The sequence below is a fragment of the Camponotus floridanus genome, unplaced genomic scaffold, assembly GCF_003227725.1.
Source record: "Camponotus floridanus strain SB8 unplaced genomic scaffold, Cflo_v7.5 scaffold113, whole genome shotgun sequence".
In the NCBI taxonomy this organism is placed as follows: domain Eukaryota; kingdom Metazoa; phylum Arthropoda; class Insecta; order Hymenoptera; family Formicidae; genus Camponotus; species Camponotus floridanus.
The window spans coordinates 135,630-151,883 of NW_020229230.1; the positions used below are offsets into that span (position 1 = coordinate 135,630).

Here is a 16,254-nt window from a genome sequence, read left to right on the forward strand (position 1 = left end):
CTCCAATCATATTGTCGTCGTGTACCGTTGACTTGTCAAATAGCCATACCGGCTAATACAATGAAGCGAGGGTGGTGTACGTGAAGTGGGCGCGTAAAGAAAACACCGGATGTACGAAAAAAAGAGAGAGAGAGAGAGAGAGTCGCCGATGTTCCTGTTGTCGAAACGTGTACTCGCCACCCTGTCACATTTCTGTCGATTCTCTCAATTGACGATTTCAATTGACGACACTAGCGGTACACCTTTTGGACTAAACGAGCGTCCCATCTGCGAGCCAAGTTCCTTCCGCCCGGCAAAGAGCTTCCACTCGGCTCGAAATCGCTCCACTTCGAGAGCGTTATAACGGACGCTTATACGCCAATCGTAATTATCCGAATACGCGCATTGTAATTATCGCCGCTCCTCGACTCGAGAAGCCCTCTCCTCGTAACTCGAAGAGGGTTTCACGTAATTGCGAGGAGGTTATTAACCGGGAAACCGTGGTCGCGACTTGCCATTACGACTCGGGCGAAGAAGGTGAAAGAAAAAAGGTGAAAGAAGAGGAAACTGTGAACGGAGAAGGAAAGAGGGTCTAAATTTGCAGGAGAATCGCAACGCCGGCCAGAGTCCACTTCGTGGGCTTCTCGCGGGTCTTGAGATTGAACGTCCAGATGTACGTGGGACCTCTCGTCCTGGTCCTGTAAACCGGACACTCGTACGTGTTCTTCGTCTCTAGTTTGTCCTGCGTGATCGCCTTGACGAATACCACCGGCATCAGGGAGAACAGCTCCTTGAGTCGAGAATCTGCAATGACGCCAGTAGCCACGTCCCATCGGGCACCCTCCATGTATAAACCATTCACATATGCGCCCTCGCGCGGCGGCACCCTGATAAAGAGATCATCTCGGCTTTATATCGTGTTGACCCTTCGAGGATAGGTCGAGTTTCCCATCCCGAAAAATTTATCGCAAAGATCTTTACTGCTACTTGTACTTTAGCGACTTATTGTGCGAAAAGCGAATTTAGGATTTCGATAAAGGATTTGGATTTGTGGAATTTTGTGTATTTCAGAAAGATCCTCTAAAAGTTCTCATGTCATCTCTTACGTAATTTCTTCCTTCTGCTTTCTGGTTACGTCGCAATGCAGACACATCTTGTCCAAGGGCCACTCGTTTTTACGGGCGGTTTGCTGCATGATGGCGGTAAGTAAGGACTGCGGATTGAAGAAACCACCCAGCCAAATCGATGACGGCAACTGCCGAAAGACGTTCCGCAAGAAAGAGTGGATTGATCAAGGAAAAGAAAGACAAGCTTTTTTCAGCATAAGGCCAATGACGAAACAACGTTTCTCCAAATTGATCGCAACGTGTGACAAAATTTAAATTCTTTGTCCCACGTTTCGCGTGAAAATACATAATTTTTTTTTCAATTTCATTGCCGTTTATAGTATTTTTTTTTCTCACTCGCGGTCTTGCCTTTACTTACGTTAAAATCTACCGTCCAATTCGATAGCTCGGTTATTCGATTGAGCATGTCAGCGAACCAATTCGACAAACCAAGGGTGGAGGGACAGGCGCGTTTGGTCCATGACGGCGGTACAGAATCCATAAAGAGATGATTTTGCAGATCCTCCATGTCTGCGCTGATTGTGAGCTCGCCCTAAAATGGATCCTTACACTGAGAAAAAAATCTGGTTGCATTAATTAGAATTCTGGTAGATTCAACCAGTATGTCTGTTGGAAAATGGACGAATCAGAATTCTTGTAGGAATTAACAGATGAATCTGATTAATTTTTTCCTGTTAAATTTACCAAATTTTCTGGTTAATAATACTAAACTCGCCAGCATCAAGTTGTCTAAAATTTTTTCCATCTAATCTCAAAAGTCTGTTTAATATTCTGATTTCCAACACGATTATTGTATAAATTCAGTCCAGATTATTGAATAAATTATTTTAAATTCAATTCGTTAGAAATTAAACTGATAAACAGTGATGCAAGAAGAGGATGCAGCTCAAACACACTCAATCAGAGAGCTAGCGTCCTCTTTCTGGCACTACTGCTCGTAAGAGAAAAAAAATATACTTTGGATTTAATGTTAATACTACACTGAGAAAAAATCTGGTTGCATTAATTAGAATTCTGGTAGATTCAATCAGTATGTCTGTTGGAAAATGGACGAATCAGAATTCTTGTAAGAATTAACAGATGAATCTGATTAATTTCTTCCTGTTAAATTTACCAAATTTTCTGGTTAATAATACTAAACTCGCCAGCACCAAGTCGTCTAAAATTTTTTCCATCTAATCTCAAAAGTCTGTTTAATATTCTGAATTCCAACAAGATTATTGGATAAATTCAATCTAGATTATTGAATAAATTATTTTAAATTCAGTTTGTTAGAAATTAAATTGATAAACAGTGATGCAAGAAGAGGATACAGCTCAAACACAATCAGAGAGCTAGCGTCCTCTTTCTGGCACTACTGCTCGTAAGAGAAAAAAAATATACTTTGGATTTAATGTTAATACTACACTGAGAAAAAATCTGGTTGCATTAATTAGAATTCTGGTAGATTCAACCAGTATGTCTGTTGGAAAATGGACGAATCAGAATTCTTGTAGGAATTAACATATGAATCTGATTAATTTTTTCCTGTTAAATTTACCAAATTTTCTGATTAATAATACTAAACTCACTAACACCAAGTCATCTAAAATTTTTTCCATTTAATCTCAAAAGTCTGTTTAATATTCTGAATTCCAACAAGATTATTGGATAAATTCAATCCAGATTATTGAATAAATTATTTTAAATTCAGTTTGTTAGAAATTCAATTGATAAACAGTGATGCAAGAAGAGGATGCAGCTCAAATACACACAATCAGAGAGCTAGCGTCCTCTTTCTGGCACTACTGCTCGTAAGAGAAAAAAAATATACTTTGGATTTAATGTTAATACTACACTGAGAAAAAATCTGGTTGCATTAATTAGAATTCTGGTAGATTCAACCAGCATGTCTGTTGGAAAATGGACGAATCAGAATTCTTGTAGGAATTAACAGATGAATCTGATTAATTTTTTCCTGTTAAATTTACCAAATTTTCTGGTTAATAATACTAAACTCGCCAGCACCAAGTCGTCTAAAATTTTTTCCATCTAATCTCAAAAGTCTGTTTAATATTCTGATTTCCAACACGATTATTGTATAAATTCAGTCCAGATTATTGAATAAATTATTTTAAATTTAATTCGTTAGAAATTAAACTGATAAGCAGTGATGCAAGAAGAGGATGCAGCTCAAACACACACAATCAGAGAGCTAGCGTCCTCTTTCTGGCACTACTGCTCGTAAGAGAAAAAAAATATACTGTGGATTTAATGTTAATACTAATTCTTTATATACATTTCATGGCAAATATTGAATACGAGTTAAGTTAAGAAGCAAGCAAAGAAATTAATGTAACAAGAAATTTTATAGATTCAAACCAGAAAATACTAATCAAATCCTTATAGTAAAATCTATTAAACGTTCTAGTTATAAAAAATCGAGTCTTATCATAATAACTAGAAATTCTTGTTTGATTTATCCAAAATGCCTTCAATCATATACGTCTTGTACAATCAAACGATTTTTCTCAGTGTAGGTTTATCGCATCACTGTTGCCTACATCTTTATCTTGATGCTCACCTTCAAACCGAGATCCAATTCTGTCAAAGATCTTTTCAGTTCCTTGCAAAGCGCGTTCATATGCTCGCATTCTTGGAGAGCGACGATAACGAAAGGAGTGCGATCTTCCGTCTAATAGAAATAAAGAGAAAATAGAAAGGAAGAAATAGAGAGTGAAATTTTTTGTCTATTTTGTTTGCCACCATAAAAAATAAATTGTAATATTAATATATTGCTGCGTGATGTTGTAAAGATAAAGAAGAGAAAATTAAAGTTCGCGTCCGAAGTGGCAATAAAGTCGAGGACATAAAATGTGTAATGACCGATGTTAGAAAGGGAACGTATAGAAGCAGTTAAGACACTGTATTAAATATGACACCGGAATAATTGATAATTATCATTCCTTGATGACTTTGTGACACGCACTTTAAGTAAGCAATTATCACATTTAATTATATTAAATTACATTATTTAATTATATTTATATGAACGATATTTATTGCACGTTATCTTGAAAAATATCCTTATGTCATATTTATTCAGTGCTCTTTTCAAGATTGACAGATCTTATAACGAGCCTCCGATATAATAGCCTGACATCAACCTTGTTCATTAATTCTTGTATATTAAACTCCTCGGGAAGCTTGTCGAGTAAATCCTCTATCATAACTTTCACCTTGTCTTCTTTCGATAACACCCCGATCGTTGTGTCGGCGACGTCCCGTGGCTGCATCCCCCAGATTGTTCTGAATAACTTCTCCGCCGTGGTTGTGAGGAACCCTTCGCAAAAGGGTAACGAGCGACCATTCATTTCGTTTGAACGCGAACATAAATCGAGGAGGGGAAAACGAAGTAAAATCGAATAAACGAATGAAAAACATTCTTATATTTCTGTAAGAGATAAAAGTCTTCCGCGAGGTATTAAAGTATTTATGATAGACGAATAAACTGTAGGATAAACGAAATCACTCATCTCATAAGTTTTATTTTTAACGACAAAAATGATCGAGAAATTTTACCGATCTCTGCGTTCGGGTGAAGTCCGTACAAAACCGGACTCTCCGTCGGCAAATAATTATCCACATATTCATGATAGCCCGCATAATCAGTACTGGGTGGCACCAGAAAACCCGGTGCTAGATATAATTCACCCTCGACCAATTCCGGTTGTAGATACTCGAGGAGATACGTTCGACACAGCCTTCTGTCCCAATCATCGGTTATATGACCGCCGTACATGATCTCCCCGAACAAGTAACGCAAATCTTCCCAGGGTATCTTAGTATTACCCTCTAGATAGTTTAATAATACCGAAGCACTGATGGTCAGATCGCCAACGTTGAACGGATACACCTGTATGTTAAATATTAAATTTAAAAGAATTGCATAGATGATTATTTCGAAAGGAGCACTCAACATTTTCTGACACACGTCAATATATAAAAATATATTTATTAAATATATTTATATTAAATATATTTATTATATATTTATAATAATATATAAATATATAATATATAAATATATAAATATATAAATATATATTTATTAAATATATTTATATAAATATATTTATATAAATATATTTTAAGAATTTTAAGAAGAAATGAATTTTAAATGGAATTTTAAGGAGAAATGAATTTTAAATGAAAAATTAATAAATTTTGTATAGAAAAATATATTTAATATAAATATATTTATATAAATATATTTAATAAATATATTTATATATTTATATATTTATATATTTATATATTTAATAAATATATTTATATAAATATATTTATATTAAATATATTTTTCTATACAAAATTTATTAATTTTTCATTTAAAATTCATTTCTTCTTAAAATTCTTTTTTAACGAATAATTCACCATTAAAAATTACAAATTAAATGTAAAAATTCCAAGCTTTACGATTTCAATGGTTCTATAAAATTGTAAAAAATTTTATCGAATTATAGATTATTTAAGTCTGACTTAAATAGCGCGAATACCGACCCCATTCCATCCTTGCGCCCCGAATTTTCTACGCTCGGCTACGGCAGCGTGATAGTAACAGAGGGTGAAGAGAATAGCTTTGAACTCCGTTTCCTTGGTGCAGGACTCTAGGGTGTCCTGGCTGAAATTATCCAGGGCTTTGTGAATATTGGCGCGCATACCCGTCGGCGGCTCGTTGGTGATCTTTATGGCCGACTCCAGTATCCCCTTGTGCATTTCGATCGTATTAAAATATGCAGAAAATTCGGCGAAAGCAAGATTCGAAAGCGACGCTCGCAGAAAATCGCGAGAAAAACTTGTCGCATTTTTTTTTCACGATAAATTGCACGCAAGAAAAGGAAAGTTTGTCGCTTCTCGGACAACTTTTCCCTTATTTTACCTGCGGTATTATCGACTCGCGGGGATCGGGGCTCGATTCCGCGCTGATGTAGAGACGATAGTCCTCGTGGCACTCCTCCGAAAGTTGTTCCATCTTCTTTTCCAAATTCGGCAGCCAGTTCCGCACCAGGTGGATATTTTGAAGTATAACCCAGTGACCGTCGCGCGCCGAGATGTCCATCGCCCTCTCCGCGACAGGTTCTTGACCTTGTCCCAATGATACATTGTGGAAATTTTGCGCGTTCAACGTAAAACCGAGTCTTCTACCAAGTTTCTCGACGTCCTACGACATCGTTAATTAGCTCTTAGTTATAGACCAAGACCAATTTTAGTCTCATTAGTATTCTAAGGAATTTTTCTCACGCAAATATCGCTCATATCTATACCTGAGTATTTGAATGTAAATAATATAATTAATAATAAATAATTAAAAAATATAATTAATAATAAAAAATATAATAAGAAATAATAAAAATAATAAAAAATATAAATAATAAAAATGATAAAAAATATAATTAATAACAAATAATAATATAATTTATTATAACACGTAGGAAAACGTGCCTTTAGAGGATCGACTCCTGGGGACAGGATGAAAAATACCGGCGTATCCGCGTTTGTCTCTTCGTATGATTTTTCAAACGGCTGCATACGAAACTGTATGAATTTTGCACCCAGTTTCTCCTCCACGAAACATCTGCGTAAATCGTTGGAGGAAAAATAAATATTTATCGCATACATCGCACGCATGTGTTTTGATTTTTATTCAAACGAGTGTTTATTCTAGAGTAAATTGTATACCGCATGGCGTAAACCATTCGATCTAGTCTCACGCATCTCATTATGCAAAGTCTCTGGAAGGCTGGCTTGTTCTTCCATTCCTGGGGAAATTTTTCTCTCTCCGGTGTCTCCGATTCCACGAACTTCCTCCATCTTTTCGCCGCCCCGTCTATATCGCGATCTAAATTGCGAAAATTCTCCATCCCGCTCAAATACTTGATGCCACCCCAGGCGACGTTGCTCAGAAAGTCCACCGGGCTCGTATGATCCGGCAAATAAGGGAATCGCAAGAGAAAATCTACTTCGATCTGATCTATCTCCTTCGTCTGCAGCAGAATCTATAAATCGCAGTATGATCGTTTATTACGTACACGGTTTTGGAAAGTAATCGTCCATAATTAATATGATTTTTATATTAAAGATTTATTAAAACTAAAGCAGAGAGATAATTTCGAGAGATTTAAATTACATCAAATAGAAAGCAGAGTTTAAGAAATATGATTGATTAGAATTTTATAATATTATTTACACAAAACAGAAAATGTGAAGAAAGATACGTCATGAAGAAAATAAATATTGCAAATATAGGATGCATTTTATAATTACGTAATAAAGAGACTATTAAAATTAAACAAATCAGTTTTAATGGCAATGCGAATCAAGTGTCGATCTTATAACACAGTTATTTATTATACAAAACAAATAAGTATGAAATAATAAATACAATTATAAAAAGTTTGCGAACGTTTCGACCTTATTTTTGAGCCATCTTCAGCGCAAATATGATAATTGAACAAGAAATATCAAAGGCTTTACATCAATTATATTAAAAGCGTGAAACCTAAAATTACATTAAAATTGAATGACTCGGTGTCTCATTATTTAAATATTAAAGGGATTATTGTTATTGCTGGAGATGTACGTTTGATACAAATTTAATACCCTCATCTTTATCAAAGATTTCGAAAAGAATGTATCAGTTTGAAATTGTTTCGAACGAGAGAGAGAGAGAGAGAGTTTATTGTTTATCCGTCACATTTACGAAACGATGTAGCACCTGAAGAGTCAGCTGACAGAGAAATATGAGCTTGTCGCTCTCGAATAGTCCTCTGCTGGTGTAGGTAAAAACCAGGTACGTGACGCTGTCGATCAGACTGGCGACGCGTTTACCGAGGGTGTCGGCTGGTTCCGCGAATTTAATGGCATTCTGAAAGACCGTGCTGAACGCCTTGAGAGAAAATTGGTACAGCATGTTGATCTTGTTGAGATCGTTAAGGATGAAGTAGAGGAGGCTGGCCCTGGACGCCACCGATCGGTAGGATTCTCGCGCCTCGTCTATCTTGGCAGCGGTCACCTTCGCCTCGATCGCCTTCGCCTCGATCTCGCTCGCGGTCTTCTTCGTAGTTTCGAGGTTCTCCACAAGAGCGACGTCGCTTAGGATATCGGGTCCGGCCGTCGCCAATCTGAATGAGAGATGAGGCACGATGAGATTATGCTCTTAAGGATGTTTTGTACCTATTTTCAAAATATCGAGAATTTCATGAATATTGTACAGAATGTCCTACATATGTTTAGAATCTTTAGTACAATTTTTCAATCGATTCACTAAAGTGATTCACAAGTTATAAGGACTTTAATTTGCATCGAATTAACATGTGTTCTTATGAGAAATACAAACATCTCCTTCTCTGCCTTTTATATGTCATTCATTTACAGCAAGATTTCACTGCAAAATTAGTAATAATTGTATACATTTGGAAGATATAAGTTTTCTTTATTTTGGATTGATATTAAAAAAAATCCGCATACACATATATCTGGAATGAAACACGTATAATCATGCTATATATTCAAAAAGTCAAGGATCCTATATATTTTATATAATATTACTTTTATTATATTTCATTTAATATTACTTTTTCACTCTTAAAATAATCTTCTAAAAAAATAAACAAAATTCGATTCAATTCAGATATCTCTTTAGAAATATAATATATGGCTAAATTTATTTCATTTAGATTATAACGTATTTTAAAGAAACATTGTTATTCAATTGAAACAGCCACCAATTGATTTTTTTAGTGAGATTTTTACCGATTTGCAACGCTACATTGATAATCGAGATCATTAATGACTATTTTTTTTCTGCGAAAACACATCGATACTACACAGAAAAAAATAAGTGTCAAATCAAAACTTGTATACTTAAACTAATGCTTCATGATTTCGTATATACGCAACAATCTTCTTGAAAAAATTTAATAATTTTAAATTTCAACAATATTATAGTCTTATTTCAATATTGTAATCTCAAGAATACATAATTATTTAATTCTACTTTAAGAAAATTATAATCTTTGATTTAAAAATGTTATTTTCCATCTAACATTGTTTCTTTTCCACTCAGGAAAATTAAATCTTAAATCATAAGAACATATTTTTCGTAATTGAACTATATAAAATGGCTTCATTCAAGTAAGCAATTATTTAAACAATTTCATTTTTCTTTAATTAAGAATGTTTTGTATCTATTTTCAAAATATTGAGAATTTCATGAAAACTATACAGAATGTCCTTACATGTGTTTAGAATCTTCAGTACAATTTTTCAATCGATTCACTAAAGCGATTCACAAGTTATAAGGACTTTAATTTGCATCGAATTAATATGTGTTCTTATGAGAAATACAAACACCTCCTTCTCTGCCTTTTATATGTCATTCATTTACAGTAAGATTTAACTGCAAAATTAGTAATAATTGTATACATTTGGAAGATATAAGTTTTCTTTATTTTGGATTGATATTAAAAAAAATCCGCATACACACATACCTGGAATGAAACACGTATAATCATGTTATATTCAAAAAGTCAAGGATCCTATATATTTTATATAATATTACTTTTATTATATTTCATTTAATATTACTTTTTCACTCTTAAAATAATCTTCTAAAAAAATAAACAAAATTCGATTCAATTCAGATATCTCTTTAGAAATATAATATATGGCTAAATTTATTTCATTTAGATTATAACGTATTTTAAGAAACATTGTTATTTAATTGAAACAGCCACCAACTGTTTTTTTTAGTGAGATTTTACTGATTTGAAACGCTACATTGATAATCGAGATCATTAATGATTATTTTTTTTCTGCGAAAACACATCGATATTACACAGAAAAAAATAAATGTCAAATTAAAACTTGTATACTTAAACTAATGCTTCATTATTTCGTATATACGCAACAATCTTCTTGAAAGAATTTAGTAATTTTAAATTTCAACAATATTATAATCTTATTTCAATATTGTAATTGCCATCTCAAGAATATATAATTATTTAATTCTACTTTAAGAAAATTATAATCTTTGATTTAAAAATGTTATTTTCCATCTAACATTGTTTCTTTTCAGCTACTTTTTGCTGGAATTGTACATACAAAACATCCTTAATATAATTAAATGACGGAGAAATTTGCTTTTGAACTTTTTTTTCTTTAATTCGTGTCGAACGGGTAAAACGGGAAATGTTCAATTTGAATCGCGAAAAATATTAATCACATCATAAATATGAATTTCTATAGCTAAAAAGATCTTTCTCTTCTGTGAGAAACGATTTTTCTTAGTTCACAATCAAACTTTATAACAATATATATGATTAGTTTTGGATAGACACCACAGACAAACTTTCTCTCTAAATTAACTAACAGTTCAGAAATAAATTCTGTGTTTGTCATTTAGATTGATCAAGTGCAAAACATGGTTTATGATGTCACGATATTTGCTAATCATTTATCTACCTCGGTTAATTATTCGCACCTAGAAAATTGCAGCTCTAGTCGCAAGATCATTTTTTTCGAGTGATATAAGATTACCTGTGCAACAGATCATCCTCCAACACCTTCAGCGTGATCTTGAAAGTGTTTTGTTGAGTCGTGAGCTCGGCTTTGCTCGATTCCAGATCCGGACGTTCCGCTTTCACGACGGCGCCTAATAGCTGCTCCTCCAAACCGTCCTTCGTAACCGTGAAATTGATGAGCGTGGTCTGAGCTTGCATCTCCGGCTTGTAGTGAGGATTCGCCAGTTTTGTTTGCAAGATGAGACGGAAGCGCGGATCGTAATCCACCTCTTTATCCCCCACCTTGATGGCCCTTTGTTACCGTTCGTTTGGCAAGATTAATTTCGCTGGATAGTTTGCGTTTATCGGGGAAAAAGGAACATCGTGTGTACGAATATACCTTCCTCTCTTTATTAAAACCCGGCCCAGGATCGGATCTAAAACGGCGTCGACTGTTTCCATGATACTCTCCAGTAACACCACGTTTCCGTTTGCGATGGCGTGTTCGATTCTGTCGAGATAATTCTTTTGAGTTGAACGTAACACTATTAATTGATCCCCGTACGTATTCCTAAGCCACTTGATTCCCTGTAATTGCGGATCGATCATCAGTGGCCACCTAGACGAATTCGTGAGTATCGTGGCATTTTCCGAAGACATCCTATCCGTGGGTAAACCTAAGGGAATATGGTATTTAACTGGCGAAAATTGCACAGAAAAAAAATAAGTGTCAAATCAATACTTATATACTTAAAATAACGCGTTAATTGTTTCGTATGTAAGCAACAATTTATAATCTTCTTAGAAGAATTTAATAATTTTAATAATTTTATTTTTTTTTATAATTAATTTTTATAATTTTATTTTTAATAATTTTATTTTTTTTTATAATTAATTTTTATAATTTTATTTTTAATAATTTTATTTTTTTTTATTTATTTAATAATTTTAATTTCAATAATATTATAGTCTTATTTTAATATTTTAATTGTCACCTCAAGAATATATAATTATTTAATTCTACTTTAAGAAAATTAGAATCTTTGATTTAAAAATGTTATCTTCTATCCAACATTGTATCTTTTCTATTCAAGAAATTTCAATCTTAAATCATAAGAATAAATTTTTCTCGATTGAACTATATAAAATGGCTTCATTCAAGTAAGCAATTATTCAAGCAATTATATTTTTCTTTAATTAACGCAATATAATCTCATTTTAAGATTTCCATGTTAAAACTAAATATATTTTCGAAACAAGAATGCCTTTTTCTGTGTGCGAAGCTAATGGAAGATTTTTATTCTTCTTATTTATTTATATTTATTTTTATTTATATTTATGAGAAATCACTATAAGATAGATTTTCAAAATTGCACGATTAAGATAGATGAAGTAAAATAAGAGGATGAAAATCAAATGTACTATTTTACCGTCGTTATTCCACCGGGCGATCTTCGCGTCGTCGGTCATTAAAGACAACGGATCCAAGTCCGGTGTATGCGGTATTGGCACTTGCAGATTGTCGAGAAACGGTAACCAATGTAAATTCATGAGATCCATTCTGTATTTCCTCGTAAAACATCCCATATAAGAGATAAATGCCGTGACGAGCAATACGTTGCCCGGTAGAGTAATTTCCGACTTTTTTAATCTGTTTTGTGGTGCATCATAAATGTACTTAGAAATACCTTCAACACGAGTAATTGGCATTATTTCAATAAACGGATATCACTACGTTGAAAATAAAATAATTGGAGATGTGAAGAAAAATTAGATTTAAATAAATATCAAATTAATATAAATTTGATAAGATTAAAGTAATGAATTAAATCAGTTCTCTTATGGACAGAAGGCACGCATATGTCGTAAAATTTCTCAAGAATAGAAAAAATTCTGTAATTATTAAGAAAACATTTTTTAAATCTGGACATTATCAAATTGAAAAATATGACACATAATGTTCTTTCAAAGAAATAATTTCTCACTCTTTCTCTGATGATTTAGTTATCAATGTGAAGAATTATTATTGGATATTTGTTAGAATGTTTTTGTTTACTTATTCAAACAGTTTTCTTTTCTGATTTGATTAATTATCTCATGATTAGACGATTAATTTACGTACACTTGCACAGTCTCAGCCCAACGAACGTTCTCAGACGCAAGGCCGTTTATCAATCGATTTGCCAAATCTATAGTGAACGCGGTCGCCTCCGCTTCGTCCTGACACTTTTGTTTCGCGGCTAAAGCCACGTTCATCTTTTCACTCAGAATGTCTAACATTTTTTGAAGTTCCTGAAGAAGCGAAGAAAATTTAAAAATATCTCGTTTTAATAAAAATACCCACAAAAAGAGATAACACTAGTAAACAAGCTCACCGCTAAACGATTCCTCAAGGAATGCAACTTCTCCATAGCGGCCCTCAATTCGGCATTTGCCTGGGCAAGCGCGTATCTCAGAGGTTTGACATTTTCATTGATGTAATGAAATACCATAATGTTCTTCACCCAGCTGCATAATCCCGCTGCCGCTTGCGATTTTGAATACACGAAATCCGGATCGAACTCTAATCACACGTAACATATTAAACGCACTGAGAAAAATCGTTTGATTGTATCAACAAGACATGTATGATTGAAGACATTTTGGGTAAATCAAACAAGAATTTTTAGTCATCATGATAAGACTCGTTTTTTTATAACTAGAACGTTTAATAGATTTTACTATAAGGATTTGATAGGATTTTCTGGTTTGAATCTATAAATTTCTTGTTACATTAATTTCTTTGCTTGTCGTTAGGCGACGAGTCACTCTTAATTTAACTCATATTCAATATTTGTCATGAAATGGATATAAAGAATTAATATTAACATTAAATCCAAAGTATATTTTTTTTTCTCTTACGAGCAGTAGTGCCAGAAAGAGGACGCTAGCTCTCTGATTGTGTATGTTTGAGCTGCATCCTCTTCTTGCATCACTGTTTATCAGTTTAATTTCTAACAAACTGAACTTAAAATAATTTATTCAATAATCTGGATTGAATTTATCCAATAATCTTGTTGGAATTCAGAATATTAAACAGACTTTTGAGATTAGATGGAAAAAATTTTAGACGACTTGGTGCTGGCGAGTTTAGTATTATTAACCAGAAAATTTGGCAAATTTAACAGGAAGAAATCAACCAGATTCATCTGGTAATTCCTACAAGAATTCTGGTTCGTTCATTTTCCAACAGGCATACTGGTTGAATCTACCAGAATTCTAATTAATGCAACCAGATTTTTTTCTCAGTGTAATATTAACATTAAATCCAAAGTATATTTTTTTTTCTTTTACGAGCAGTAGTGTCAGAAAGAGGACGATAGCTCTCTGATTGTGTATGAGCTGCATTCTCTTCTTGCATCACTGTTTATCAGTTTAATTTCTAACAAACTGAACTTAAAATAATTTATTCAATAATCTGGATTGAATTTATGCAATAATCGTGTTGGATTTCAGAATATTAAACGGACTTTTAAGATTAGATGGAAAAAATTTTAGACGACTTGATGCTTAATAATACTAAACTTAACAGCATCTATTATTAACCAGAAAATTTGACAGGTAAATTTAACAGGAAGAAATTAATCAGATTCATCTGGTAATTCCTACAAGAATTCTAGTTCGTCCATTTTCCAACAGACATACTGGTTGAATCTATCAGAATTCTAATTAATGCATCCAGATTTTTTTCTCAGTGCGCAATAATGTTTTTACTCAGAAATGATATATACATCTTTTATATGTGCTTGACATGCATATCTGCACCAGTCTTTAATCTCGTACTTTCACTATAATAATTCACTATAATAGTTAAAATATGAGGATACCCTTGTCCTTGATGTACGGCTGAATCGCCTTAACGACTTCCGGATGTATGTTCTCTTTCTCGTAATTACGCAATTGCGACATAAACCCGTCGATAGATCCCATTAATACTCTGCAGGCTTTCCAACTTCTGTCTTTCGGTATCGTCCCTTCGGGCGAGAACAGAACGAGCACGGCTTGGGCGACCTTCAGCACCGCATCCGGCGGCGTCCCGAAAGACTTCAACTCGGTCAAGTTACTCTATAATCACAAAAGTGCGAAATTTTACATTTCCAATATATCCCAGTCGGAAAAAATAGCTCTTGTAGAACCACGTCCTCCTGTCTCACGGTGGATATCGAGCTGTCAGATTTTTTTAAATCGAGTATCCTTTCATTTGTGTTTCATACATGCTTTTCCCATCGAAAACGCGACGCAATCAATTTTGACTTCTTTTTTTTTTAATATAAAATAGCTATCGCGTGACTCGGCCCACTCGTGTTTTCGGCTTCGATTGCAATACATATCGCGAGTTCGTTAACCTTGTTCAAAGTATCGAGCGCAGCTTCGGCCTGCCTCACCGCCGGCTCCGCGCGGGCCAAGTCTTCGTCGCAACGTCTCTGATTTTCCGACACCACCTCCTTGATCTCAGCCACTTTCGCCTCTTCCTCGGTCACTGAAATCCCGAAAATCGTGCTCGTTATCTCGTCGGCGATTAAACGCTCCCCGATATCTTACCGATAGCCTTCTCCGCCTCCGCTTTCGCGTTCTCCGCGCGTACCTCGGTCAGTATCCTGTCGGCTATTTCGTTCCTTTTCTTCAACTCGATCTCTTGAGCGGTCAGAATGATCTTTAACTCGTCGACCTACTTCGCGAAAAGATAACTCAGAAGATGGACGTAAGAAGCGCCCGCAGCAAGAGCTTCTTGCCACCCGCCTGCCAGCCATAATCGGCTACCCCTAACGCGCTCGTAACATATGTGCATTATGTATATTATACGCGGAATATATAAGAGAGGCGAAGCACGCACAAATATATGTACAGAACCGTAAGTGATATAAGCAAAGTGAATTTTCTGTCAACAATTTTTTTCTCATTTGAATTGAAAAGTTAATGACGATGAAAAGTTAATAAAACTTGAATATTGAATGTTTAATTTAAATTAAAATTTCGATCCCATTTTTATTCTGAGCACAAAAGTATTTAGGCGAAAAATCTAGTTGTGAAATATTTTAATCGGTTATTTTTCAGAAACTTTTGATTTTTCATTATCAGATCTAGATTTAGAAAATAAAATTCAATATTTAATATTTTAAAATTTTATGCAGGAAGCAAAAATGAAAATTAGAATGTTGACAATGAGTAAAATTATAAAATTCTGAAAAGAAAGCAGAAAATATACCTGAATGGCGCAGGATGCGAGCTTCACTAATCCATCGATGAGACGCGATATCATTGCCTTCAAATCATGCGTTTTTTCTGTTAACAATTTGGAGTACAAAGAAATTTGCTCGAGAAATGATTTCGGCGTCGTATAGTTGTATCTCCTTTCATTTTGCAAATAAAGCGCGGATATATTGTTCACGCTCATATGAACAAAGGACATGAAGAGTGATACGGAAGTTCGATATTCAACCGGCAACTCCCTTAACTCCTAGTACATAAAGATATAAAATTATAGTTGTAACTTTTTTAGAAAAATTAAAATTATAAATAACATTTTATTTTTGCATTTTATAATTAATGGATTATAAATGTTGAAC

At 34.0% G+C, this 16,254-nt stretch overlaps 1 protein-coding gene across 1 annotated transcript in view; it reads right to left on the reverse strand.

Annotated features, from left to right (window-relative positions):
- Nucleotides 1-477: 477 nt before the first annotated feature.
- Nucleotides 478-16,254, reverse strand: part of LOC105255321 (dynein beta chain, ciliary) — a 53,108-nt gene continuing 37,331 nt past the window's right edge. The window contains exons 45-64 of the mRNA XM_025414728.1: nucleotides 15,894-16,145; nucleotides 15,230-15,356; nucleotides 15,034-15,167; nucleotides 14,515-14,752; nucleotides 13,024-13,211; nucleotides 12,771-12,940; nucleotides 12,079-12,299; nucleotides 11,049-11,325; nucleotides 10,686-10,961; nucleotides 7,864-8,269; nucleotides 6,828-7,144; nucleotides 6,591-6,723; nucleotides 6,028-6,309; nucleotides 5,649-5,855; nucleotides 4,668-5,001; nucleotides 4,253-4,428; nucleotides 3,670-3,780; nucleotides 1,465-1,638; nucleotides 1,086-1,234; nucleotides 478-866 (exon numbers count right to left, since the gene is read on the reverse strand). Coding sequence (XP_025270513.1) covers nucleotides 572-866; nucleotides 1,086-1,234; nucleotides 1,465-1,638; nucleotides 3,670-3,780; nucleotides 4,253-4,428; nucleotides 4,668-5,001; nucleotides 5,649-5,855; nucleotides 6,028-6,309; nucleotides 6,591-6,723; nucleotides 6,828-7,144; nucleotides 7,864-8,269; nucleotides 10,686-10,961; nucleotides 11,049-11,325; nucleotides 12,079-12,299; nucleotides 12,771-12,940; nucleotides 13,024-13,211; nucleotides 14,515-14,752; nucleotides 15,034-15,167; nucleotides 15,230-15,356; nucleotides 15,894-16,145 — 4,467 coding nt within the window. The 3' untranslated portion in view covers nucleotides 478-571. The remainder of the gene's footprint in view (nucleotides 867-1,085; nucleotides 1,235-1,464; nucleotides 1,639-3,669; nucleotides 3,781-4,252; nucleotides 4,429-4,667; nucleotides 5,002-5,648; nucleotides 5,856-6,027; nucleotides 6,310-6,590; nucleotides 6,724-6,827; nucleotides 7,145-7,863; nucleotides 8,270-10,685; nucleotides 10,962-11,048; nucleotides 11,326-12,078; nucleotides 12,300-12,770; nucleotides 12,941-13,023; nucleotides 13,212-14,514; nucleotides 14,753-15,033; nucleotides 15,168-15,229; nucleotides 15,357-15,893; nucleotides 16,146-16,254) is intronic.